Source organism: Drosophila obscura, unplaced genomic scaffold (assembly GCF_018151105.1).
Source record: "Drosophila obscura isolate BZ-5 IFL unplaced genomic scaffold, ASM1815110v1 contig_192, whole genome shotgun sequence".
NCBI lineage: Eukaryota > Metazoa > Arthropoda > Insecta > Diptera > Drosophilidae > Drosophila > Drosophila obscura.
Window position 1 is genome coordinate 1,427,867 of NW_024542781.1, and position 25,948 is coordinate 1,453,814.

Consider the following 25,948-nt stretch of genomic DNA (forward strand, 5'->3'; position numbering starts at 1 on the left):
GCAGGAAATTTGGGCAGTGACTTAAAGTGACTTGTTTCGATTTGCAAATTAGGTGCTGGAAATTGTACGCGCCGCAGACGCCTTCACCGCCGTGCCACCGAAATCCCCGTCCGAGCACCATGAACAGGATAAAATACAAAAGACGACGACGGTTGTCATATCGAAGCACACGCTCGACACAAATCCAACCACACCGACAACGCCGTCAGCACTCCCTCCTATTGGCTCTGCATCGGAGTCAGTGACCGCAGTTGCCCCTGGAGCTACCGCTACCGTTCCCACTCCCGCTCCAGTGCCCGTTGTGGCTGTGCAGACACAAACTCCCGCAGAGGTGAAGGAGGAGGAGGAGGAGCTGGTGCTACAGGTATGTACCCACCCAACCGACGAGTGACTGCCTGCACGTCTTGTGTCTGTTGTCTTGGCTTTAATATGTCTGTATGCGTATGCGTATGTGTGTGTGTGTGTGTGTATATCCGTTCAGATCGTATGTTTTATGTTTCTGTTGTGCGTCTATTTGTGTATGTGTCTGTCTACCTTTGTCTACATTTTTGTTTTACCCTTGTAACTTTCCTAACATGAACCGACAGTCGCCACTCAACCCCCAACTCCCATAACCCCCCACAAGAACAAAACCCCCCCAAAAAAAAACCTCACAAATCTTTTAGCTTGATTTTTGTTTCGTATTTTCTTGTTGCTTGTTTCTGTGTAACTCCACTAATGCCCCTGTCAATGATACTCGTTCGTGTGTGCGTGCTGTGTGTCTGTAACTGTTGTCTCTACATACATATGTATACTCGTATTTGTTGTTAAAAATTATACCAAAAATATATATAAAACATAAAAAAACAGAAACATCATTGTTCTCATCATACGCACAAAAAACAAAAACCATAAAGTTCATTATTCTGTGAAATGAAACAGATTGCCAGTACTGTTTTCACACATTTTCACAGCATGATCTCTCTCTCTCTCTACCTCTCTCTGTCTCCATCATTCACTCACCTTTTGACCCATTAAAACATTAAACTAAAGTGTGACTAAAACGAAAGCACTTGCATTTACTTTTTCTCCATGAACCATTATCCATCGATTGCCATTCGTTTTTGCTGCTTTCTAAATGTGTTTTTGTGTTGCATTTGAATTAAAAGTGAATAAAAAAATCATTGCCTATCTCTTTGGGCCTGCCACAGGGGGCGTATGAGTTATATCTGCTAACTGCCTGCCTGCCCCGCCTGTGCATGCCACGGGGAGTCAAGTGTTTTCGGTTGGGAGATGATGATGCTGCTACGACTGCTGCTGCTGTTGGTGTTCCCTTGGGGGGCTATAAGGCTCGCTATGGGGTAGCTCTCTTTCACCTTTCCCGCATTTATTGATATGGCAGCAGACAATTTATTATTTATTAGCATATTGGAGCTGTGCTTTCGACTGTTGCGAAGCCTGATCATGGTTTTTGTTTTTATCGTTGTTGTTCGTGTTGTTGTTGGTGTTATTTATGCTACTTTCGTATTATATTCATTTTAGTTCCTTCCGTCTTTGCTCCATTGCGTGGGCGCCCTTGTTATACCACCCCTTGCAGAGGGTATAATGATTTTGACAAGATTTATGTAACAAAATGATGGAAGTATTTACAGAAGAATGTATTCTTGATTATAAATAATATAGAGATTCGATATATAGCCATGTCCGTCTGTTTAACATGTTTCTATGCAACATGACGTCCAGTTCTCTTGAGATAAAAATAGGTATAGCTAAAATAGAGATATAACTAAAAGAATGAATCAAAAAGAATTGTTGGAACACCCCCATCAGTTATTGAATATACAGAACTCTGATGCGTTTCTTTATAGTTCGAATCATAATTTATTAAAATCATACAGTAGCTTCAATAATTATGCTCCCTCTGCAAGGGTATCCACTGAGTCGCCCCCCAAGGCCTATCCTTTCTTTCCTGTTATGATTGTGCCTCAATGTTTTCGTTGTTTGTAGCTTGTATAACTGGTTGTCGGCTTTAAAGCATGCCCCATTTGAAATTTGCATTGAAAGCAGTGTGCAAAAAGAAAGAAAAAAAAAAATAAAAAAAAAAGCTGAAGTAAAATCAGGCATACCAATATATACGAATATACAAATACAAGTACATATATACTCTCGCTATATATAGTATAGTGGAACAGACATACGTACATATAATAAATGTAAATGTAAATAATTCAAAAACTGCAGAAGAAAATTTCCATTAAAATGTCTCTCTTATATCTTCTTCTCGTCCTTCTTCTTCTCATTCTTATACACTCTCTCTCATTTCTCTCTCCCATTCTTACTCCTATATTGCTCTCTCGTTCTGGTTCTGGCTCTCGTTTGATGCTTTTCAACAACAAACATATTTTCCCATGGCATTTTTCGTTTTTGTTTTTTCCCCTCCTTCAATCATTTTGCAATCTGAATTGCTGCTCGCTTTGTGTTTGTACTTTTTGTTGTTGTTGTGTTGCTTTTTGGGTTCTTGCATTCGATTTTCATTGCAGCGTATTGCTTAACAAGCGGATGTTTATCACCAAAAGACTGAATATTTAGTTTAAACAAACGACAGACAGAATACAAAAATGCTAAAAGGGAAAGGCAAGGAAAGGACAGGACAAGGACAAACCCAAAGATAAATACAAATAGAAGCACACAAATAATAAGAGCGTCTTTAAGCAACGCGTGTTCAAAGGGCCAAGAGTTACTACTTTCAGAATAGTAGGCAGTGTGTCTATAAATATATATATAAATATGTATATCGGTGTATCTTCTGCACAACTCCTCCGATCTCGAAATTCAATCAAAAACTGAATTCCCAAATGGTTTCAATGTTTCTCACTCTCTATCTCTCCCCTGCGATCTACCCCTAACTACTGTTTATCCCGAGCAAACAGATCTAAAAAAAAAGCAAGCAAGCCATTTTGCGGCACAAAAAGTATTCCCCATATATGTACATTCATATGTACATTATAGTCTTTCGATGTATGTACTATTACTATACACAGACACTCATGCAAATACACACAGATACCACATGCATACATACATGCATATGTATATTAACTAAATGTGTAACAATGTGTGGAGAGCACACAGAAAAAGGTCCAATTATGCAACTGAATAATACTCAATAAAAAACCAATAAAACTGATCAGAGGCAGGGCAAACAAAACAAAACAAATAAATTGTTATAGATCATATACTATGTTCTACCTACCTATACTACCTATACAACTAGAGAAGGATATTTTATTAAAGTATCAACTGTTAAAAGCGATGGATGGATTACCATGGAGTGTGTACTATTAATAGCAGAAATACTCGTATGTTGGGTTTTTGTGTATGGTTTTCCCCCCCCCCCACCGCCCTGCCCCACTTTCATTGTTACCTAATGATAGTTACATTTAAACGATAGCTAAATGGAATTCAAAGTGTGCATTTTTGATGTGTCAATAAATCTTGATGTATTTGTCGTACGAGAAAAAAAAATGAATTGGTTGGGGGACTTAATTGAGATATTTTGTTTCGTTTTTTTCGCTCATTGAAAAAGTTTCATTTGATTTCGTTTTTGTTTGTGCCATTCTTTTGCCACATGTGTGACGACGCCGCCGCCGCGTACTTGTCTATGCGTGTATCTGTATCTGTGACTGTATCTGTATCTATGTTTTTTCGTGCATCGCATCGCATCGCATCGCATCGCATCGCTGCTGTTCGTCGAGTTCATCAATCTCATCATCAAGAAACAAAATTCGGCCAGAAGCGCGCAATTTCTTTCAACCATATCGACACTTCATCATCAAAGCAGAAATCACTGGTAATTGGCTAATGGACTGCAGGTTGCAGAGTGTGGCAGAGTACACCACACCCCCCACCCCAGAGCACAAAGAATAAAAATCAAACGTACAGATATTTGTGTGTGCACCCAAGCAGCATCCCAACACCTTCCACCAACAACACATCATCAACACCCACAACAACAAAAAACACCACAAACCACCCACCCACACACACACACACCAATTAACGTTGCACATTGCAGTTTGTGTTCAATGCTTGTGTGCGAAGAAGACGTTGCACCTCTGACAAACAAAAACAAAAAACCTCAAACAAAAAACAAAAAACAAATAATAAAAACCCAACTAAAATCCAAGATATTTTGCAAAAACTAAATGAGAAATCCCAAAAACTCCAATAGCAACGTGGAACCCAGACGCCCGAACGCCTGGCCCCAGGTGCACGTTTCTCCTACCAGCAGATGCTGGAGGATCAGGAGGAGAGCCGCACCAGTGCAAAGGCACCCCAAGCGAAGCCCAAGAAGGCCGAACCCGTCTACATTATCGATGATGAGGATGACGACGATGACGACGACGACGAAGGGGACGAAGATGGCTCGCGTCAGCATCTTGACGACATAGATGCCATCGAAGAGGAGGACGAAGAGGAAGTCGAGAGCTCTCCGCCGCTGGACCTGCAATCGCCGCCTTCCTATGCGGAATCCGACTCGGATTGCCTCGATCGTCGCCGTGGACGCTACACCAGTGACTCGGAGAGCGATTGTCGACCGTATAAGCCATCGCGATCGGGTCGCAGTACCCCAGAGTATGGTGGCGGGCATCGCAAATCCGTGAGCTTCGACCTCAGCGGCGATGAGCGCTCCAGATCGGACTACGAACGTTCCAGGTCACGAACACCCGATGGCTATACGCGGGCCTACGACTCCGAGCAGGATAATCGGGGAAATGCGCGGAACCGCCTGCCGCGGAAGGGCATCCTACGGGCCACCAGCCCGTGCTCGTCGACCAGTTCCACCCTTGAGCGCCGACCGGAGAAGGTGGCGCCCATTGTACCCACTGTGGCACGCATCAGGGAGGTGGAATCCCCGCAGCTGCAGCGGGTGTCGCGGGCCACTTCGCCGGATCGACCCGGGGAACTGGAGCGGGATAATCCCTTCCGCCATCCCCCAATCGAGGACGATGAGTACACGCAGATCGCCAAGGCAATGAACAGGTCTCCGCGGTCACCCCGCTCTCCACGCGATCAGTTCTTCTTTGGCGCCGCCCGCTCCAGTGAGGATCTCCTCGAGCAATCACTTTCCAGTGGACGCAGCACCCCCAACACCGTGATATCCAAGTCGACGGAGAACCTGACGGGCACGCGGCCAAAGGTTGCCACCCAAGCCGCAGGTGAAGAAGGCGGATCTGGTGCGTAACGTGGCCCTGGAGACGTTCCAGGCCAGCGATGTGGGACAGGGCGACTTCACGGTGTTCGAGCACGACGCCAACACCAACACCATCCATCCCGTGGGGGCCAAGGTGCCGGTGTGCGTGTCGACCAAGACGCCGCCACGGCCGCGTGAGAGTCCACCCCCGCCGCCCGTCAATTACTCCACCCTGCCAAAGAGTCCACTGCCCAGCCCACTGTCCAAAGTGCCGACAGTGCTGGAGGAGTCGCTGTATATGGAGGCGCTGCCACCGGCGCCTCCCTCGCACCGCCGTCCCCACGAGTTTGTGCACGAGAACTCGCCGGACAACATTCTGGTGACGCCGCAGGAGCATCGCGAGTATCTGCTGCGGGAGAACGAGCTGCGGAACCAGCTGCGGGCGCCCTACGATCCCGCGCCGCCCATACCCATTGCGGGCAGGGCCAGTGGGAGCGGCGGCTATGCGGTAACGAATCCTTTCCTAGATAGTTGCGACACTGACATTGACAGCCTGCCACTGCCACCACCGCCCACACCGCCCACCGAACAGGCACCACAGCCACTGCTACACCACTACCACCACCACCTCCACCCCACGCGTCATTTGCATGAGCCGCCTGCGCCACCACTAACCGCTGTCGCCACTAACGCATCAACGTCTCCATTTTCTTCCTCCGCTGACGGCCGCCTCCTGATGGATGTCGCGTCGCGTTCGCCGCAACAGCTGCTGGTCGCCGGGTCGCCCACACAGATCTTTCCCACGGCCCAAATACTGCCCGTGCAGTATGCGAGTCTCCCGCAACCGCAACAGCCGAATACGCTTACATTGACACCGTCTCAGAACCAGACACAGTCCCAGACCCAGTCCCAGTTACAGCCCCAGTCACAGTCACAGTCACAGTCCCAGTCCCACCTCCAAAGTTCTCCCCAAACGCAGCCCATTTTCAACTTTGTGCTGCTGCCCGGCGACCAGGGCCAAGTGTCCTCGCTCTACCTGCAATCGGTGCAGTCGCAGCCGCAGTCACCTTCACCGTCGCCCGCCCAAAAATCGGTGAGTGAATCGAGTGGAAAGCCGCCCAAACAATTCCTGGCACCACCCAGCAGCTCCTCCTCCTCGCCATCGCCCTCGTATACGGGAATGAAATTTCCGACATTCTCGGAAATTCTGGTCAGTCCCGACTCAAATAGCAATTACCAAAACATGACCACATCGCGCGCTGGCATATCCAACTCCTCGCTGGCCACCAGCAGCTCCTTCTCCATCGACTCCTCGTCCACGTCGTCGCTGCAGACCAAGTCCACGGCAGCGACTGGGGGTCTGTCCAGCTACTATGAGACGGCGGAGGAGATCTACTCGACCATTGAGGAGGCCATCTACAGTAATACCTCGTTCTTTGATTCGCGTCGCAGCAGCGACACATCGCTCTCCTGTCGCGCCTCCAAGTCACCCACGCCGCCCCCCTTGCCACCCAAGCGACCGCTGAAGCCACTGAATATTGTGCGCACGGCACCGTCCCCACCAGTGGCCCAGAAGCCGCACGGACTGCGTGGCCTGTCCAGCTTCAGGCTGCGCTCCTCCCAATCCCAGCCACAGTTGGAGGCACAATCCTGGGCCCGCAGCCCGGTGCCGCATACTCCCACAACGCCCACAGGGAAGGAGACCACTGTGTAGATTGTGGCACACATTCCTCGTGGCCAGAAGTTCTTTCTTTTTAATTACTCCGTTGGCTCCCTTTCCATCCAATCAGTTGTAGCACCGCTTGCTCTGCTCTTTTCGACTCTTTTTTTTTCTCTCTCTTTTCTTTGGGTTTCTCTCTCTTTTTCTATGCCATTTCGTTCTCTCTCCGTCGCCTAGTTCTTCTTGTCGCTGCTCATACATTTTAATTAAATTCCAACACCTTTTTGCCATCAATTAAATGGCACCCAGCCCCAACAACAGCGCCAACCACAGCCCCTACCACAGCCAGTGGCAGTGAAGGGGTTTTCTCTTGTAGCAAAATTTTCAATATTTTCGTTCGCCATTTAAATTGATTGATTTGTTGTTGGATTTTCGTGCAGCACTTACCCCAGGCGCCGCACCTTGCCAGCTAGCTAATTAGAATGCAAGTTTTTGTTGACTTTGACAACGCTCCTCCAATACCCCGCACCCCCTCAAGCCACATGCACGAGCATATCCCCCTATCCCCCCGTACCCAACACAAAATTGCAGTTGAAATTGAGCAGCAGGCGGTCCGTCGCCCACTGCCTGTCTGGCTCCGCACGTTTTTGGCCAGGTTTAATTTGACGTTGATTGAAACAGTTTTCGGTCGCTCGCCCACCTGCAGCTAACTGCCACGCCCACTGGCCCATTAACTTTTTCCCGCCTTCGCCCCACCCCACCCCACCCCACAACACCCCACTCCCTCCAATTCTATATTGTTTTTAACGGTGCAAAAAACCAACGAATAAATAAGTATAACGAAGGAAAATAATACTTGAATAAAAACGAAAAACGAAATACCAAAAACAAAACAAAAACCCAAAAACACTGGAAAAAAAAAGAAAATACAAATTTACAATTTATAAAGTTAATTTCGGTGTAGCGAAGCGCTCTGCTCTGTTAAGTTGATTTTAATGCTAATTTATTTTTACCTAGAGAGCGGGCCGGGGGTAAAAAAAGCAAGCTGAAACATTTTTAATTGCATACCTTAAGGCAAATAAACACTGCGTATTATTCGTATTCGTACTGCCCGTTTCCGGAGCGCTTTTCATTTTGTTTTCGTCCCCACAACCGAACAAAAGCTCGGTTCTATTTTAAATGTTTATTTGGGTAAATGAGCCCTGGATGGGCGCGAGCATTGACCTTGACCTCACTTGTGGGCCACTCATCTAATTGAGCCCGCCCCCTCCCATTCGTGTCACCTGTTTGCAGAGGTGTAGACCCTGCTGTGCGGCGTGTCACCCACACGCTTTGGCATTGGGCCCTGCACTGATTTGGGCTGCGGCCATAGACCGCTTTATATAGCTGCCGCAGCAGGTGTATTTTGCAGTGTTCCCATTTCCTTATCGACGTTGTTGTAATCTTATCGGAGAGTGGCGGAGAGTACCCCTAATAGACCGCGATAAGGCTCAATCGAAGGGGGAACTTGTCTTTTGTTTTATCTTATCTTATCGAAGATGTGTCATCCACTAACATTCTCCCATACCACCCATGCCGCACCCATCGCATGGTCTGAATAATTTCATAGCTTATTGGCTTTTAATACTCTGTTGAGGGTTGCATACACACACACATTCTCACACACACACTCCCACCCAGGGCTGGGATATACACACATATAGACTATCTCAACACTTTCATGGCTCAATAAATTTCTATTAGTTGGACTAGCCATGGCAAAGCGAAGGGCCAAACAGGACACCGAGTGGCTCCCTTCAGACATTGACTTTAATTGAAAATCGAAAAATCCGATACGAAATTAATTTCTCTTCTAAAAATACAGCTTACAGCTTACAGCTTTGCTTCTTCTCCTGCTTTTGCTCCTTCTCAGCTTTCACTTTTGTCCATGCACTTGTCGCTGGTTGGAGCGTTCGTTGTTGGTCATCGTCCTGGTCCTGCTACTACTACTGGTCCTGGTCTTGGTCCTGGTCCTGGTCCTGGCCCTTGCTTTATTTATGAGCTCGGAAGTGGCCTGGTGTGGTCTTGTCCCCGACTCTCGTATCCCGTATCTGTGCTGGAGTGCCATTGCCCACAGCCAGGGATTGGTATACGGTTGCAATTTGTGCAGTTTAACGCTGGCCTTTGCCCTGCTTTTGATGCTGCTGCTGCTGATGCTGGTGCTCCCAGCAAACTCCCTGCTTTTGTTTTTTCCATCGTTCTGGCCCATTGCATGGTTGCCATTTAATGACTTTGTCGTCGTAGTCGTTGCTGCTACTGCTGCTGCTGGAGGCACTAACTATCTATCCGCCCTACCACATACACCCACACAGCCCACATATCCCACGTCGACTGGCTCTTATCTGCTGCTGCTGCTGTTCCTGGCCCAGTGGCGTCCACTGCGTCGTCGTCGTCGTCTCATGTTGGCTAAAACGAAGGAATTGCATGAAAGCATAAAACCGACAGTACATGACTTTGGGTGATAAATGGCCATGGTCGAGGATGGAGCCTCCTCTCTCAGCTGTAATTTGCGCCCACTTCTGCAGCCATTCTAAACCCAGTCTCAGTCCTCGGTCTATTCGCCCCCCGTAAATTACATGACCCCGGGTTGCGCGGAACGGAACAAAACAACTCCCTGGGTGGGTCACTCCATATGATTGAAACCTCTCTGCCTACGGATGATGATCCGCCCACTAGCCCACTAGCCTTTAGCCACTTCCCCTCCATCTAGCAGACAAACAACAAAATAACCTCGGAGTTCGTTCCGTTCCGTTCCGCTCCGCTCCGTTCTGTCTGCTTTTTAATAAACTTGTGTGTGAGGCGACATCAATTTTCTTTATGGTCGCTTGGACTTTTTTCCGCTTTCGCTGAGGGAAAATGGCACTGCTCTTTTTTTGTTTCGCAGTCATTTAATTGAAAATATGGTGCACAAAGTCAAAAGCTGCTGGCGTTTCGACGTTTATATGTCTATTGATTTTTTTTTTATTAATAAATCTTTGCGGGGTGGGAGGGGTTTATTTTCTGTATTGTTTCCCCTTTGACGTTGCTAACGAAAAACCTTTTTGCCATATTTCAGTCAACACCCGGCGGCCAGGAGGCAGAACCCACACCGACACCGACACCCAATAAAGTGCCTAAATCGGTATCCGATAAAAAACGCTTCTTCGAATCAGCCATGGAGGATCAGCACAAGCCCACACAAAAGACAGGTAAGTGCGGGCGACAAACTTTCCCAAATTAACCTCAATGGAAGCCCAGCCCAGCCACTTGCCACTTGAATCTTACTTGTCGCACAAGTTGTCAATCAAACCACTTATCAATGGTTGCCAAGCTACCGCAGGCTGCATCTTGTGGGTCCCTAACCCCCTTTTAGCTCAGTGGTTTGATTAATTAGAAAGAGGGACCGCAACGCCTTTTGCCTGTCTTTTGCATGCGCTGAAAGAGCGCGAACAGAGAGAATATCTAGTGGATAAATTCAGCTATCGCTATTTATTTAATTTCCTTTCTGACGTGCTTCTTGTCTCTCTGAATTCCTACTGATTTTCTGCGACCTTCGCTTCCTCTCTTTTTTTTTTTTTTTTTTAGAGAAAGTTTTCTCATTCCTGTCAAAGGACGAAGTGGAAAACTTGCGACAGGAGGAGGAGAAGAAAATTGCAACATTGCGCCGTGATAAGAAATCCCGATTATTGGATGCAGCCAATGACAACATTGACAAGAACGCTGCCAGTCATACCGATAAGCGCTATGATAATGCCGGCAACAGCAACAGCAGCGGCGACGATGAGGATGATGAGGATGAAGAGGATGAAGACGACAACGACGACGACGACAATAGCGACCAGGAGGCTAACGCACGGGTGGATGACGTTGACAATGCCGCATTGGGGCGTTTCGATGAGGCGGAGGACATGAGGTGAGTGTCGGTTATGTTGGGAGAGCTCTCATTTATCCGGATTATGGGTGCTTGCGTTTTTTGCGCTTTTTATGTTACATCTGAATGCACAGACACGCCCCCCAATCAATCAAAAAACCCACATCCCATCCCACCATCCACTCCTACCTACACTTCTCCTATACGAATATACGATTATGATAACACACAAAAACATGCACCCTCACATATCCACACACATACATACACATATTTACACATATTATCTTCACGGTGTTTGTGCATTTGCCGTAGAATATTACCTCTCTCTCTCTCTCTCCCTCTCGCACTATTTTTCATCGGAAAAATATTAAACTTTTTTTTGGTTTTTAGTTTTATTGGTCAAGTTTTTTCTGCTGACTTTTGGTTTGGTTCTGGTGCCGGTTACGCTCTTTACGTTGCTCTTAGATTAGATATTTTAAATCATTCAACATGCAACATGCACCATACACATACACATAAAACATATTTCTCTATTTGTACATGCCACACCACAACACACACTCACACATACAGCCCGCTAACGGAGCTGCTAATCATCATTGAGACTTAGTATGTTATTAAATAAGAGTATGGCGATCTATGGCTGAGTAAGCGAGAGGTCTTTAATAGTAAGTACTCCGCACAGCTCGCCCCCTCCCTCGTCGTGCCTCATATCTATGCATACGATTATAAGCGTGTAAGCAGCCCTAAGCAGTTTAAGTTTTATGTAGCACTTAAGCGCGTTCCATGGACTCGTAAATCGCAGACGTCAGACGGCAAACCAGCCAGGCAGCCAGGCAGCCAGGCATCAGGCCCCTGAGCCATTCATCTACTTAAAAAAGTGTACGAGGCAAACATTATATGGCCCTGCCTCTGCCAAGCAAAATCTTTTTTAGTACATTGTAGACCACACACATACACACACCCAGTGGGCATCAAATCATCCTGTAGGTTGGTGCTGGTGGTGTGTAATCTGCCTCTGTCGGAAACTTAACTCAAAAATGTAAGTATTTCCGCTCAGCTTCTACTTAATTTTGCCAAGCATTGCGTATACGCACTGTGGTGCACGCCCAAGCCCAAGCACATACCCCCTGGGCGATACTCTCGCTGTCGTTCTCCCGATTTCTGCGCTCGACTTGGGCGCACTTCAATTCCCCGCGGCTCCATGCCATCTGCTTTTACAATTGAATAACTTCATTTGGGGCATTCCGCAAATTGCGTTTGTGGGGTGCGGCAGCAATGAATTGGCAAACGAGCAGGCCCTCCCCACCCCCAACCCAACCCATCCACCACGTACATGTACGCATAATTTTGGCATTCACTGGGGAATCGATGACGCAGTAGCAGGAGTCGATATCCAGGTGCTGAAATCAAGCAAACATAACGGAAAATTTAACTGATTTTCTAACCATAAACAGAACACACACACATACACACACATGAGAAAGAGAGAGCAGCAGCAGGAGCGAAGGGGGCGACAAATGATATTTTAATGTCATCCACACGACAGAAACTGGCAATTATAATTAGCGCCTTTTGTGGGCGCTCTTCCTGTCCTGTCCCACTTGATGACCCTTGGACTTGCTGAAGGTTGCATGCAACACGTAGCAACCACAAAGCGTTATCCCGGAACTCTTGCCGCAAGCTGTTTTTGTTCTTGTTGTTGCTGCTCTGCTGCCATGTCAAAAGCTGTGCGTGTGTGTGTGTGGAGGGGGGTGGGGTGTCTGCCAAACAAACAATGAAAGAAACTACAACTAAAAGCTCACCTGCCACACCATACCCTAGATCCGTGGCAGCCATTTTATACCCACCGACACACACACACATATGCATACATATACATATTTTCGCTGTCGCCCTTGCCGCTTATCAGGGCAACTTTCACACATATGTATGCGGCTCGGTTGAAGGAGCTGCTCCCCACGCGATGTTCCAGTGGCTGACTCTAACAACATTATATAATGAGCAACAACAAAGTAATTTAATACAATTTTAGCCCCCCAAAGCTGCTGCTGCTGCTGCAGGAAAACATTAAAAAGAGCACAAAAGCCACATAGCAAGAGATAGAGAGTCGCCTTTGGAATACTCTACCACAAAACTAGATCGAATAGAACTGACCTTTACCACAAATTGTAGCGCCATAACTTCCACTCCAAACCCCACACACATATGGAAATCAATAGATAGATAGATAGATAGTCTGAGAAGTCTTTCATCTAGTGCAAACGAATGCCTGCTTCCGGTCATAAGGGTATGGCCAAAGACACTCGTAGAGGAACAAAGTCGAAGAAAACAACAAGCAGGGCGGGGGAGAAAAAATGTGCACAAACACGTATGACAACAGCAGATATCAAATGGCATCTGGCATATGGCAAAGCGCACATCCACACAAACAACAAAACGATGTCCTTTGTGTGGGCGAATGACATGTACTCGAAGGATGGGATAGGCTTATGAAAACAAGGGGAGTACATTTTCACTTGAGCGGTACACATTTATGTACATTTCATTACAAAGGCATTTAATGGATTGCCTTCCCTTGCGAACCCTTTCCTCATTATTCCACTTTTCATGGAGATGGAATTCTGGTATTGCCCTTTCCAGTTATTCCTTTGATCAACACCAGCAAAAAGAACTAGCACATAATGAACAAATCATTAAATATGGGATAATAAATATCCCATGACTTCATAGCGGACCTCACAAGAGTTCTCTGCGCAATTTCGCAAAGCCCCAGACCCTAGACCCTAGAACGCAGAACCCGCTGGAATCTGGTCGTTTTTATATGATAATATTGTCGAAGAAAACCTTGAAATTAAATTGGCAAAAACTTTGGGGAACGACTCTGGGGCTCCTCGAACCAGTCTGCCTTACAACTTTACATGAATAATAAAATAAATTGAAATGTGTGTTATTATGTTGCGGCCTTTTTGCGGGCCTTTGGCTCTCGCTCTCTGCGCCCTGCCCTTGGAATCCATAACGAGGAAAAGAAGATAAACATGTTAATAACCTTGTAATAAATTTCTAGCAAGAATTTCTACTAGTTCTCCCATGGTCGGTATCTTTTTTCCTGTTCTTATGCATAAAATTTAGCATATAAAAATTTAACAAACAAACAAAAAAAGCAAATGCCAGAGCAAGAGCAGAAGAATGTTATGTATAGAAAAACCCCAGATATCAAATTAGCCGGCAATAGCAATGTTCTCCAAAACTATTTGTATTTATATTCAAATTAAACTCGTCTAAATCTATAAAAACGGTGAAACACAAAAGGCTCGCCAGATCCGTGTTTATGAATTTTTTTTTTGTTCTGTCTTTTTTGTATTTTTTTTTTTTTTTTGGCAACATTAGAGGTTTGGCTTCCGTGACGACAAAGACGACGCGACGCGACGAAATGACGGCGGCGGCAAAACGCAATCGAATTCTTAGTCGTGCATTAATCGTCTAATTTATTGTTTGATAATTTATGAACTATTATTAGTTGGTCGTCCGTCTCCCCCGTCTGTTAGCCAAGGCTTGGCCCGGCCAATGATCGGACTCGAACTCGAACTCGGACTGGCATACAACTCCCTCGCTCTCGCTTTCAATTGGTTTTTCGGATTTAATTTTTGGTCATGCGGTTTGGCGCAGCGGTTGACCCTGAATATCTTTTGGACGCGACAAGACAATTGGTGGTCAGTGGAGATGGCGACAGCCGCAGATTGGATAGATGCTGATGCTTCTCTTTTTTGTTTTTTTGTTTTTTACATTTATAAATGTATATGTTTGCGGCCGTTTGCTTCTTGGACTTTTGGACGTTTTTGTGATTTTATGCAGATGAAAATATTTATGTTTTGTTGATTGCGCATAAATTAATTTATATTTTATGGCGTTGGCGCTTCGTTCGTTCCACAAATGGACCGCGTCCGCATACCCGCCCCGCCGCCGCCACTCCACCTCTACTGCTGCTGCTCCGCATATGCAAATCGCAGAATGCTCTGTTGTCTCTCTCTTTCTCTGTGTCTGTGTCTCCGATATAAAAGCATAATTTGACCTTAAGCTAAAAATGAGGGCGTTAATGATGTTTTTTGTATGCTTTTCTCAGTCTATTTTATTTTATTTAATTTTTATTTTGCCTCTCTCGGCTGTCTATAGTATGTGTTTTTTTTTTGTTGTTGTTTGTTGTTTGCCCTTTTCGTTGGGCATAAATATTAATCAAAACCCCGGCTCAACAAAAACAGAACCAGACCAAAAAAAAAATGAGTGGAAATTTGACTGTGTTTATTATTTTACAATTAGCGAGACTCTCTGCACCTGTTTGGATTTTACATAACAACAAAAACAAACAAACAAACAAACTCTCTCTCTGTTTCTGCTTTTCCCAATCACTTTTCCAGGAATCCACTTGATGAAATTGAAGCAGTATTTAGATGTTAAAACTAAAATAAGCTCTGACACAGCTCAAACCACACACCACACACACCGACCACACAGTTGTGAGAATGTGACACGTTTATTAACAATAACTATAATTACAATTACAACTATAACTTAAACTTAAACTTTAACCTTTATATATGTATATGTACATGTATATTTATATGTATTTGTATATCTATATGTGTGTAAGATATGTATTTCGACACGAGACTTTTCAGACTATAAGTTACTACTACAGCAAGCAGTAAACACAACCAACTAACTAACCTATAATATAAAGTAATTTTTTATACTACTATATATACGACTATACGATACGGTAACTTTTTACGAGCGTGAACTTTATGGAGTGACAACTACTGCCACACACACACACATAGAAACGCCCCACCCCGCACACTTGATAAGCATGGTGTTAATGCTGTGTGTGCACGCCCAACCGACCCGCCCACCTTTTATTTTTGTGCATTTTATTAGCCTAATTATTTCTCTCTTTTCAAATTGGCCAACTTTTTCTCCTCCCAGAACTACGAGTACGAGCACGAGTATGAGTACAACTGCACTGCAGTGTGAGTGCGAGTACGAGTATGAGTATGAGTACGAGTACGAGACCCTGTCCGGGCTGCCAGCACTTGAAAATTTTGAGTATACCACCTGCACACTCACACACCTTCAACGCTTTTAAAATGCACACACTCACTCAAACTCAAACACAAACACAAACACATAGACACACTAACACTCAGATAGACACACAGATACAGAGTGCCTTGGCGTGGCGTTTTGTTGCTTGCATAATTTATATGCCATTTTGCATTTTAAAAATGTTTGTTATTAAAAATAATGATTTTTAGCGCAGGACCAGAGATACAGAGGGACACTCTTCACTATTGCCGTATTCTACCACGAATGGCTGTCCTTTTGTGAATGGCTTTTAATTGCCGCAAATACAATATTCATTCTTACTGATATAGTAGTCACGATTCCGTGGATAAAGCCAATTTTCTGTGTGTGTCATTTAGGGCATTGCTTTTGCAAATGTTTTGTTATAGGGGATTCCATTGTGAGATGATTAGTGTTTAATGTTCCTGACTTGAAGTTAGTTTTAATAGTTATCTATCCATAGTACATGTACATCAATTGATTGAGCCCCAGAAAGTTAAGTTTTATCCGTCACGAATAGCAGTGTCGAGGCAGCGTTACATTTTTCGATATATTTTATAAATAAATGCAACAATATTTATATGTTAATGTGAGAACAATAAGAAAAGCATAATTAAGCACTGCTAATCCATGTATTAATTTAAATATATATATATTGGTTATGGTTATGGCCAGCACCTGCATTATACTACATCACTGTCATTATATTTAATCATGCCACATTTTTTATTACTTCTGTATTTATTTAACATCGATTAGTGCCATACACATACAAACATATTAATGTGTTTCTGTTGTTTTGCCACCAAACAAACAAAAAAGAAAGAGTAATATTTCATTAAACTAGAAATAAAGGTGAATGAATCGAAACTAGTTTTATTGCTTCTACTTTATATCGTTGCATAATTGTTTGAACTTTAACCAACTTTTGAGCACTCTTCGGTTGTGGTTTCTGCATCGCTTTTCACTCTCTCCACCCACTCTACCAACATTACAACTTATTAATCCATGCCGCGGACGTTTATTGGAAGTGTTTTTGATTATAGTACTCGTAGAACGAGCACTGGCCCCTCCATCATAATGAGACGGGGGAATGCAGCAATTAGCAATTGAAAGCGGGCAACAATCTACCAGTTCACTTGCAGAGTAGTTTTTTTATTTTTTTGTTCCTCGGTAGGGAAAAAGTTCAGTGGGAGGCCAACCGCCCCACGCCCATTGCATAAATCTGTCAATTGCTAAAGTTGAGCGCGCTCAAATACCTTCAGTGGGGGAGTTCTCCCGAAGCGCAAGGACTGCTAGAAGCTAGCACTGCGACGATGGAACCCCAGGACGGAGCCATTGTATGTCGGTACGCGCTTGAGTGTCAGAGCAAAGTTCATTTAAAAAGTCGAGAGGACAAATGAATGAATAAAAGGAGCGGAGCGCCAAGCAAATGCCAGGATAAAGAAATGAGCAAGAAGAGAATCAGGAGAATATTATAAGTGCAATTCCCTGGGTCAAGATCTGCCCTTCTCCATTCTCCATGCGGCTGGGCGAGAAGCAAACCTCTCCGGACGCCTCTCAGGCGTGACATTCGTAGGTAGTGAAAATTCTTCAACGAAAAACTTTCCCTCCGCAGACGCCGGCGGCCCTCAAATTGAAAAACATAAATCACTCAAGCAGAAGTTGTTGCCACTAACGCCGTGTAGTAGTTCCAGACGACGAAGCCAAAGCCAAAGCTGAGGCTCTGTGCGAAATAATTTCGTATTAAAGTTAAATTGAAAGTGTGTAGCAATTTGTTTAAAACAAAAGCCAGTTGGGTGCAAGAAAAATAGGAAGAAGAGACGAAGAACCAGAGCCCAGGCATAGGAGATACCCAGCAGCTTAGGCAAAACGGAAAAAGTAAAATCCTCTTGCAAATAGTTCTCAGACGGTTTATTTAAAATTAAATTTTGCATACCATATACCATACCATATAGTATATGTATGTATGCATATCTATGTATGTACATGTATATGTATAGTTATATAGTGCGAGACGTTTGCCAAGTTTTACGACTCCACAGACATGCTGCTCGAAGGAGGAGCCAGCCAGCCAGCCCCAACACGCTAATCTCCAGCTGCCATGTTATTGCACTTGTTGGCAAAGTTTTTCAAAAAGTGATTTTGTCAGGGACTGGGGACTGGTACTGGGACTGGGAGTGGGACGACTACCGACGACTGGACGGATTTTGTGGAAAAACTTTACAGTATGTTTCTTGGTTTTTAATTACAACAAATTCGACTTGTTATCCCAAAGTTTGAGCACTGGGAAACTCGGTAACTGGGGGAAAGTACGTGCCCCGTACGGCATGTGTGAGTGTGTGACTAAAAGAAATTAACGTCATTATGTCTGTAACTGCTCATATCACGTGCTAACCGCATTTCACAACCAACCACCACCACCACCCCCCTTTTGTCGAAACAATATGCAAATTTTTTGATTAAATGTGTGTTTTACTTTGCACAATTCGAACACCGAAAAAAAAAAAACAAAAAACAAATCTCAAAATTATGACAGAACCGCACAAAGTCTGGCGCCGACAATGCCGCACGCCCCCAGCAAAATCAGCCAAATCAGCAAAATCCCCAAGCAGAAGCAGAAGGAGAAACCAAAACCCATCAAAGCTGCCACGGCACCTGCCACGGCAACTGATCCGCCCAAGCCCTCGCTGCTGCCGAAGCCAAAGGTCAAAGTTGTCATTCCGACAGCACTGCAGCAGCGGCTCAAGCAGCAGCAGCAGGAGAAACAGCACCAGCAACAGCACCAGCAACAGCACCAGCAACAGCACCAGCAACAGCAGCAATCCCAGCCAGAGGAGCCCACCATACCCGAGGAGGGGCAGCCTCAGGAGCATGAGGAGCTGGGGGCGACATCACCCACCAGCAGTCGCATACCGGTGCGGTTCAACCTGAAGGCTGAACGCCGCGCCCTGGCAGCGGCCGCTCGCCAATCGGGCCTGGGTGTCGACGAGTACATTAGGCGGCTGGAGGAGGAGCGACTCCAGGGCGAGTCGCCAACAACGCCAGAGTCACACTCACCCACAACGCCCACGGGCAAGAGCCGGGCCATGATTAAGTAAGTTATATGCGTGCCGGTCAAAGAGTTGACATGCGTGCAGGTGTACACACTGTACAGGTTGGAGCTGGTCACAGAAAGGTCGCAGGTTACAGGTCACAGGTCAAGCATCTGCTTACCCGTATAGGCGTATACGCTGTAGGCGTAGCTAATTCGAGGGTAATAGACAAAGACAATCCCCATTTGGGCTCGACCGTGCAGCCTACACCCATAACACATGGCCACAAATACACACAAACACACAACAAGAATGCACCCACCCGCCCGCACACAGGAGAGGCAAATATGAATCCCTCAATGTTTCCGTATATACTAGGACCTATGTATTCTACTTGTATAGTATCCATCAATTGGTGGAGCACCTTACTTCTCCCATCTTTGTTTTAGTTTGCGGTGACTGTTCAGGCCACACCCACTCTTACCACTCTTACCACTCTTACCACTCTTACTCCCCCCCACTTGTACTCTCCCTCTGTCACTCTGTCTCTCTCTCTTTCTCTGTGTAAATACAATAGTCACAATAGAATAGACACATTTTGTAATTATTTTTGCTTCAGCTGGAGTTGAGATTCTGTCTGTCGGCCGTATTCAGTAGTCAAGAGTTTCCCCCACAACACAAAGACATATCTAATGGACTTTACTTTCATTCACTGTAGCTCTGAGAAGCGCGCCTCCTGGAGGGCAGCCCGTCTCCGGTCGCTCGAACAGGGCGCCGTCGAGGCCCAGGATGTCATCAAGAATATGCGCAAAGTGACCGACGATCTGATCACGCACGAGTCGAGGGCCAGCGAGGTAAGTCCATCTACAGGGCTGCTGATTAAGAGCACTAACCGAACCCATAGCGAAAACCCCCCAAACAAAAAAAAACAAAAACCATAAATCCATTAACATGCGCGCGATACGCCCCAAGGAATGGCCCGATCCTGCCCGAGAACATAACTAAGAAAAGAGCTACATATGGTTTGCTTTACTAACTGCAAGATAATAACCCTTAACTAAACCCCAAACCCCCAACCTCTCGAATGTGACTAATGATGAGAGGGGATAAAGAACGAATGAAGTGCTCGCTCCAATTATATTTCAATCAAAGTTCTATCTTTATCTTTCTCTCACCCCAACCCAAACCCTCCATCTTTCTCTCTCTCCCTCTCTATTATTGTTTACCCACTAATCAGGCTCAGCTGAAAATAGTATTTCCAAAAATTGCCATAAAATCAAGCGACGGTCCAGTAATTGTACGCGAACGCGAGAAAATACTCGACGAGAAAATCGTGCGCCGCACTGAGGAGGTTGCCTGCCCCATAACGGGGCGACCTCAACTGCGGACCGTCGAGTACATTGAGAAAATCATCGAAACGGAGGTTAGCTAAATACAAAATCAAAATTAAATCCAAACCAAAGCAAAACAGTTATCCGTATTGTAAATATATATCCAATTGGCACCCATCTTGAGTTTCGTTGGAGCAATGCTAAAGCGTTTTAGATACTCTCCTTTCTGTTGTGATTTTTTTTTTATTTTTTTTAGCTTAGTACATACTTATTTTCGGTTTTTGTTGTTGCCGCCTCTTGTTTGTGCGTCTTTCATCCACGAGTAGATTGTTGCGTAGTGTAGTTATCAGGTTGCACACTCCTAAACATTTACTGCACCCCACAAAGCACTTGAACGGATCCAGCAGCACTCTTTGTCTCTCATTGTACAAAGCAAACATCTCACGAATAGGAGTCCCCACATCCACCCACAATCCCGTCTCCCGCACAGTCTTAATTATTTTATAGAGCTCATCATTTTTATGGTCTGTCGAGGTCGTGTCCTGTTCCTGCCTGCTTTTGTCTGTTGTCTGTGCATTCTATCAAGGAAACTCTCCGTCTTTCGGTGTCTCCGGCTTGAATGTTGTTGAGTAAAACAAATTTTAATATCCGCGAAGCACTCTCGGCTGCCATGGGGATTTTGTTGACATTTCTCCGGCTTACGCGACCAGGTGGTCGCAGTCAGGAGTCCACCAACCACCACCAGCCTTCCAGGCGTCTCCATCCTCCAGTCCATCCTCGACTGAAGTGCAGCGCATAAAAAGGACAATAAGCCCCTTTTGTTGGCCACCTACGCGAAAAGGTTTCGCAGAGTCGAGAGTCAGAGTCAGTGTACGCGCGCGGGGTCTGAAATCATTTCCAGTTATTGTTGATGTTTGAGTGTCGCGGTTTTAAGACGCCCCTCTGCATACCACAACTTCAGGGTCTCGAACCCTCAAAGAGTTTCATTGTCTGTTTTTAGGGTTTGTTGTTGTCACGTGTCTATAAAGCGACAGCGAACAGGTCGACCGACGAAGACGACCGTCGTTTGGGAGCCTCGGCTTGATTCTGGATACCATTTTAAGTATGCAAACGCATTATAATGACGCGCAGCGTTTTTATGGCCCACTCCATTAAAATTAAAGCAAAAGTTTTTTTGTTTTGCGGCAGCCCCGTTTTAATGACTTTCAAAATAAATAAATATAAAACAACAATGGTCCGAGGGCCGAAGCTTTTGATACCCTAGCAGATAGATTTGTCCTATACTAGTTATGCGAAACAGTAGCCCGAGATCGATCTAAAAAATGAAACTCAAAACACGGGAGTTTCCAAAACGATCGTTTTATTGATATTTGCTGAAGAACACATAAGTCAGAGCTGATTCCCTCAATGAATTGCAAAAAGCTGGCTAAAAACTTAATGCCCTGTTTCAGGGTATCACCGAGAATGCAAATAAAAACCACAAATAAACAAACACGCAAAGTATTTTATGTGCTATTGTTATATTTTTGGGGGCACGTGTTTCGGTTTGGAAACGGTTCTGATTTGCTTTTCAATTTGCCAACGGAAGGAAAGGCCATCAGACGCCAAAAGCCCAGCCCCATCATCCACTAGAGAGAATGTCATTCACTGGCCCTGGAGCTGCAGCTGAAACTGAAGCTGAAGAGGAAGCTGAAGCTGAAGCCCAAGCACAAGCTGGTTGTGGTTTCAGTCCGGGTAATTCGAGTGCAAAAAACTTTGCTGTAGGCAGACTGCTGGAGAGAAACTTTTGCTTTGCCTTGCCTTGCCTTGTGAGCCTCCTGGCCAGAGGCTGACCCCGTTGCACAGAATGCACTGCACCGCAGGAGGCCAGGCAGCCAGCCTCTGTTCTCCGATTGCACAGTGCCTGTCAGCGGCAGTAGCTGCTGTAGCTGTAGCATGAGGAGAAACGGCAGGGACTTAGTTTCAGCTTATCTTTCGATGCAGGACTCTTTTACTTTGACAAGTAGAAAATGCAGGCAATTTTCCCCCTAGAAGCAGTCGTTTGTCAATTTGCCTCATATCACGTATACGACATGGCTGCCATCGTGCGTGCCTACTTCACATTTACCTAGAGATTACGTCTCGACGGCCAGACAGCTAGTCATCTACTGTCCCTGATCAGATCAGATTAGTTCTAGACAACTGAACCTAAGAAAGTTTTGCACGCATACTCCCCCCGCCCCCCCTGCCGCTCTCATTGCACAATTACTAATGACTCTTGCACCCCGCCCTCGCCCTCTCCTTTAACTTAAATTTCATTGTACTAACACACCTTCTGTTTGGGCTGGCTTACACGCACTCCACCCACCATTCACCCATTCACCCAGTCACAAGATGTTCATTTTCCACCTCGCTGTATAAATTAGCTTCATTCGAATTTGAGCGCCTTGAAGCGCCTGCTTCCATGAACACCATGTAGATTGTTAGATGCTTCTGGTTGGGGACACCTGCCTGCCTGCCTGTTGCTTTCTTTGGTTGCTTTCATTAGAAGTTAGTGTGCTGGCAAAACCCAAATGCACAACGTATCTCCGCATCTCCCATGTACTTAGGTGGAGACCTGCAAGGAGCGTATCATTTCACTGGAGCTGCAGGTGCCCGAGTCGGAGGATGGCACTCTGGATGAGACACAGCCGCCATTGGAGCTGCAGGATGAATATGATTTCGAAGATGCTGCAGAAGAGGAGGAGGAGGAAGATGATTCCTCTATTGTTACCGTCCAGGGAAATAATGAGAAACTGTTTTTGCGTCACGATTCGGATGCCTACGGACCGTCCTCCATCGAGAGCGTCGCCTCCGGCAAGGTGCGCATCAAGCCCACGCCGCTGTCTCTACACCAGACTCTGGCCAAGGAGACGACCATCGTGGAGGTCCTGAATCCCGTCATCGGGGGTGATGGCAGTGCCCGCACCATCCACGTGAGCGGGGTGCCGTTTGACGATGACGAATTCGAGCAGGGGGCCGTGTCCGTGCTGCGTAGCGAAACATTTGTACTGCCACAGAGCGGAGGCAGGTCTGAGCTGTCATTAAATGCAAAAATGAAAACTGTGCTCGAGGAGTTGCTGGAGAACGAGCGCGTCAAATTGAATTTACAGAAGAGCCTCGAGGAGCACAGCGATGACAACGATGGGGACGAGGACGGGGAGGATGCCTTTGGTGATGCGAGGGACGACGACGAGAGGAGCGCCTACGGTGATGCCATTGACGATGTTGTTGACTTTGGTGCTGCCCCGGTCACGACCCGTGGAACTAATGACCAGGATGATGCCGCGAACGGCAATCAGCAGCTGCTCGAGGAGCTGATAAAGGACAGCAACCGCAACACAATCATTGCTAAATTGGCAGGCCAATTGTCCGACGATGATGACGAGGAGGATGAGGAGGAGGACGAGGAGAGCAGCGACTCATCAGACGAGGACAGCGATGACTCTGACGAGGAGGACAATGCCGAAGATCAGCTGAATGTTACCTATGTGCAGGGCGCCCAGGTAATCGAGAATCTCAATACGCTGGCCACCGGCAGCAAGCTGCAAAAATCGCAAACCTACACCACCATGAAGCAGGCCGAGAAGGAGCACTCCGAATCCGAATCCGAACCCGAAGCTGAGGCTGATCCTGTTTCAGTTACTGTTAACGTTCCAGCGGAATCTAAGTGCGGTGCCGACACTCTGGCCCATCTGCAGGCCGAGCAGCGTGCCCTGGCCGAGATCTCAAAGCAGCTGCGGAAATCTGTCGAAGATTTGCTCAGCGCCGATGGCGGCACTGTGGTGGAGACGCAGCGCACCTACACCCTGCCCGCTGCCAGTGACAGTGCGGCGGTCGTAACCGTCACGGAGGTGGTGACCAAGCAGAAGAAAAAGGTGCCCTCGGAGTCGGGCGAGGCTCTGTTCAACCGTCTGCTGAGTGCCGGCGAATCGGAGCGCCAGATCTTCGACCAGCAGCAGGGCGAGACCATCACGACAACCACCACGACCACAGAGGCTGTAACTGGCGCCGGACAGGGAGCAACATCGTCATCGGCGGCGGCGGCGGCAGCGGCAGCTGGCGACCCGAGCACCAGTGTGGTGACCACCACGAGGACAGTTTCCAATGTTGTTACCAGTGGCATTCCCCGTCCGGAGAGCACCACCAGACAGCAGAGCAATCGCGGTGGCAATGGCAACAATAACCGCAACAAGAACAAGCGCAAGGGAAAGAAGAAATAGGAAAAGGAATAAATGAAGGAATGAAGGAAGGAAGGAAAAGATGAAATTGCGTATACGCCATGTGGTTCGTATGTGATTTCCCACTTTACGCACACACACAGACACACCGACACACAGCCACTGTCCATTATTTTCCCACTAATTGTATACATATGTAAATATGTATATATGCGTACATACATATGTATGTACGATGTACGCATATGTATTGATAATTTTAATTAATTGTGCAAATAACGTGTCCCCTGCATTTACAAAAACTCATTTGTTACTAATCATGAAGCAAAATATTATCATTGCAAATTAAAAAAACAAAAAACAAAAAACAAAAAGATGAAAATTTGCCAGAGTTTAATCGTAAATTTTAATGTTGTGCAGCAACCACACAAAGACCATCCAGCTGCCCGATCCCGAAACCCTCATGAACGATATTAATACAACCAGAAACAAAAATCTTATTTAATTGAATTAAATAATTTCATTTTGTTTGAATTTAACTATCATTTGCATATTGCATACGTGTATGTATACTTACTATAGTTTGTCCCTGCATCCATTTCCTGAATGGGCTTCGTTTTAATTTCCGCCAATTAAATTTTATCATACATTTTATGTTTTAGCACAAGAATTAATACGAGTCGCAGCAGCAGCGGTCTGAAGTATTAACGATGATATGATTCTGATCCGCCTCTCAGCATTCCGACTGCCCGCATTTTTTTGGGGCGTACACTCCTCTAAGTAGTTGTATCCATAAGCAAAGCGAAACGAATGGAAACACAAATCAAATATCGTATATCGTGTATCGTAAATAATAGTGAATAGCAATCTGTAAGTGCGTCCATCGTCCAGTTGTAATCCCTAGCATGCAAACACCATGCATAAGCACAACCGAACGAGTGTGAACTGTCGACATCCTAATGCGATTTAAGTTTCAACTTTGATATACATATGTAAATGTAAAAATCTTTACAAGCAATTTTATGTAATACCTTTGCTGATATTTAGTGTGTAAACTCAACTTTTTATTGAACCGAAACTAAGAGAAAAAACAAACAAACGAAAAACGAATGATAATAAACCAATTGTATGCATTTTTATTTAAAGCCAACAAATTCTTTTCAATCTTTAATTTGTGCTGTACTTAATGGGGATTGGCGGTAGCGTAGGCATAAGCTTTTACTGGATGAATCTTTCCAAGGAGGATTGCCGCTGTCATGCCACTGCCACTGCCACTGCCGTGGGCGTATAATTATGTCAAATGGATTTGCCCGCAAATATTTTCCAGCGGGCAGCATCAGTTGTGCGGCTTAAAAGGACCACCAAAAATAGGATCGAAAATTTAATACAGGCACAGACATCTCTATAAATAGGCATATTTCATATATTTTTATACAGCGAAGTGCTGATGCTATGTGGTAAGTGATTTATGTAACAGGTATGCCCACCCCAAACCGCACCCGCAGCAGCATCGCAACAAAATTGACATTTCGCATAA

General features: G+C 45.6%; 1 protein-coding gene across 1 annotated transcript in view; it reads left to right on the forward strand.

The window, feature by feature from the left end:
• LOC111067632 (protein lap4) overlaps positions 1 to 25,556 on the forward strand; it is a 71,434-nt gene extending 45,878 nt beyond the window's left edge. The window contains 8 exon segments of the mRNA XM_041593567.1: positions 53 to 364; positions 4,211 to 5,181; positions 5,183 to 6,266; positions 9,928 to 10,060; positions 10,437 to 10,764; positions 18,386 to 18,943; positions 19,600 to 19,735; positions 25,074 to 25,556. Coding sequence (XP_041449501.1) covers positions 53 to 364; positions 4,211 to 5,181; positions 5,183 to 6,266; positions 9,928 to 10,060; positions 10,437 to 10,764; positions 18,386 to 18,943; positions 19,600 to 19,735; positions 25,074 to 25,085 — 3,534 coding nt within the window. The 3' untranslated portion in view covers positions 25,086 to 25,556.
• The last annotated feature ends 392 nt before the right edge of the window (positions 25,557 to 25,948 follow it).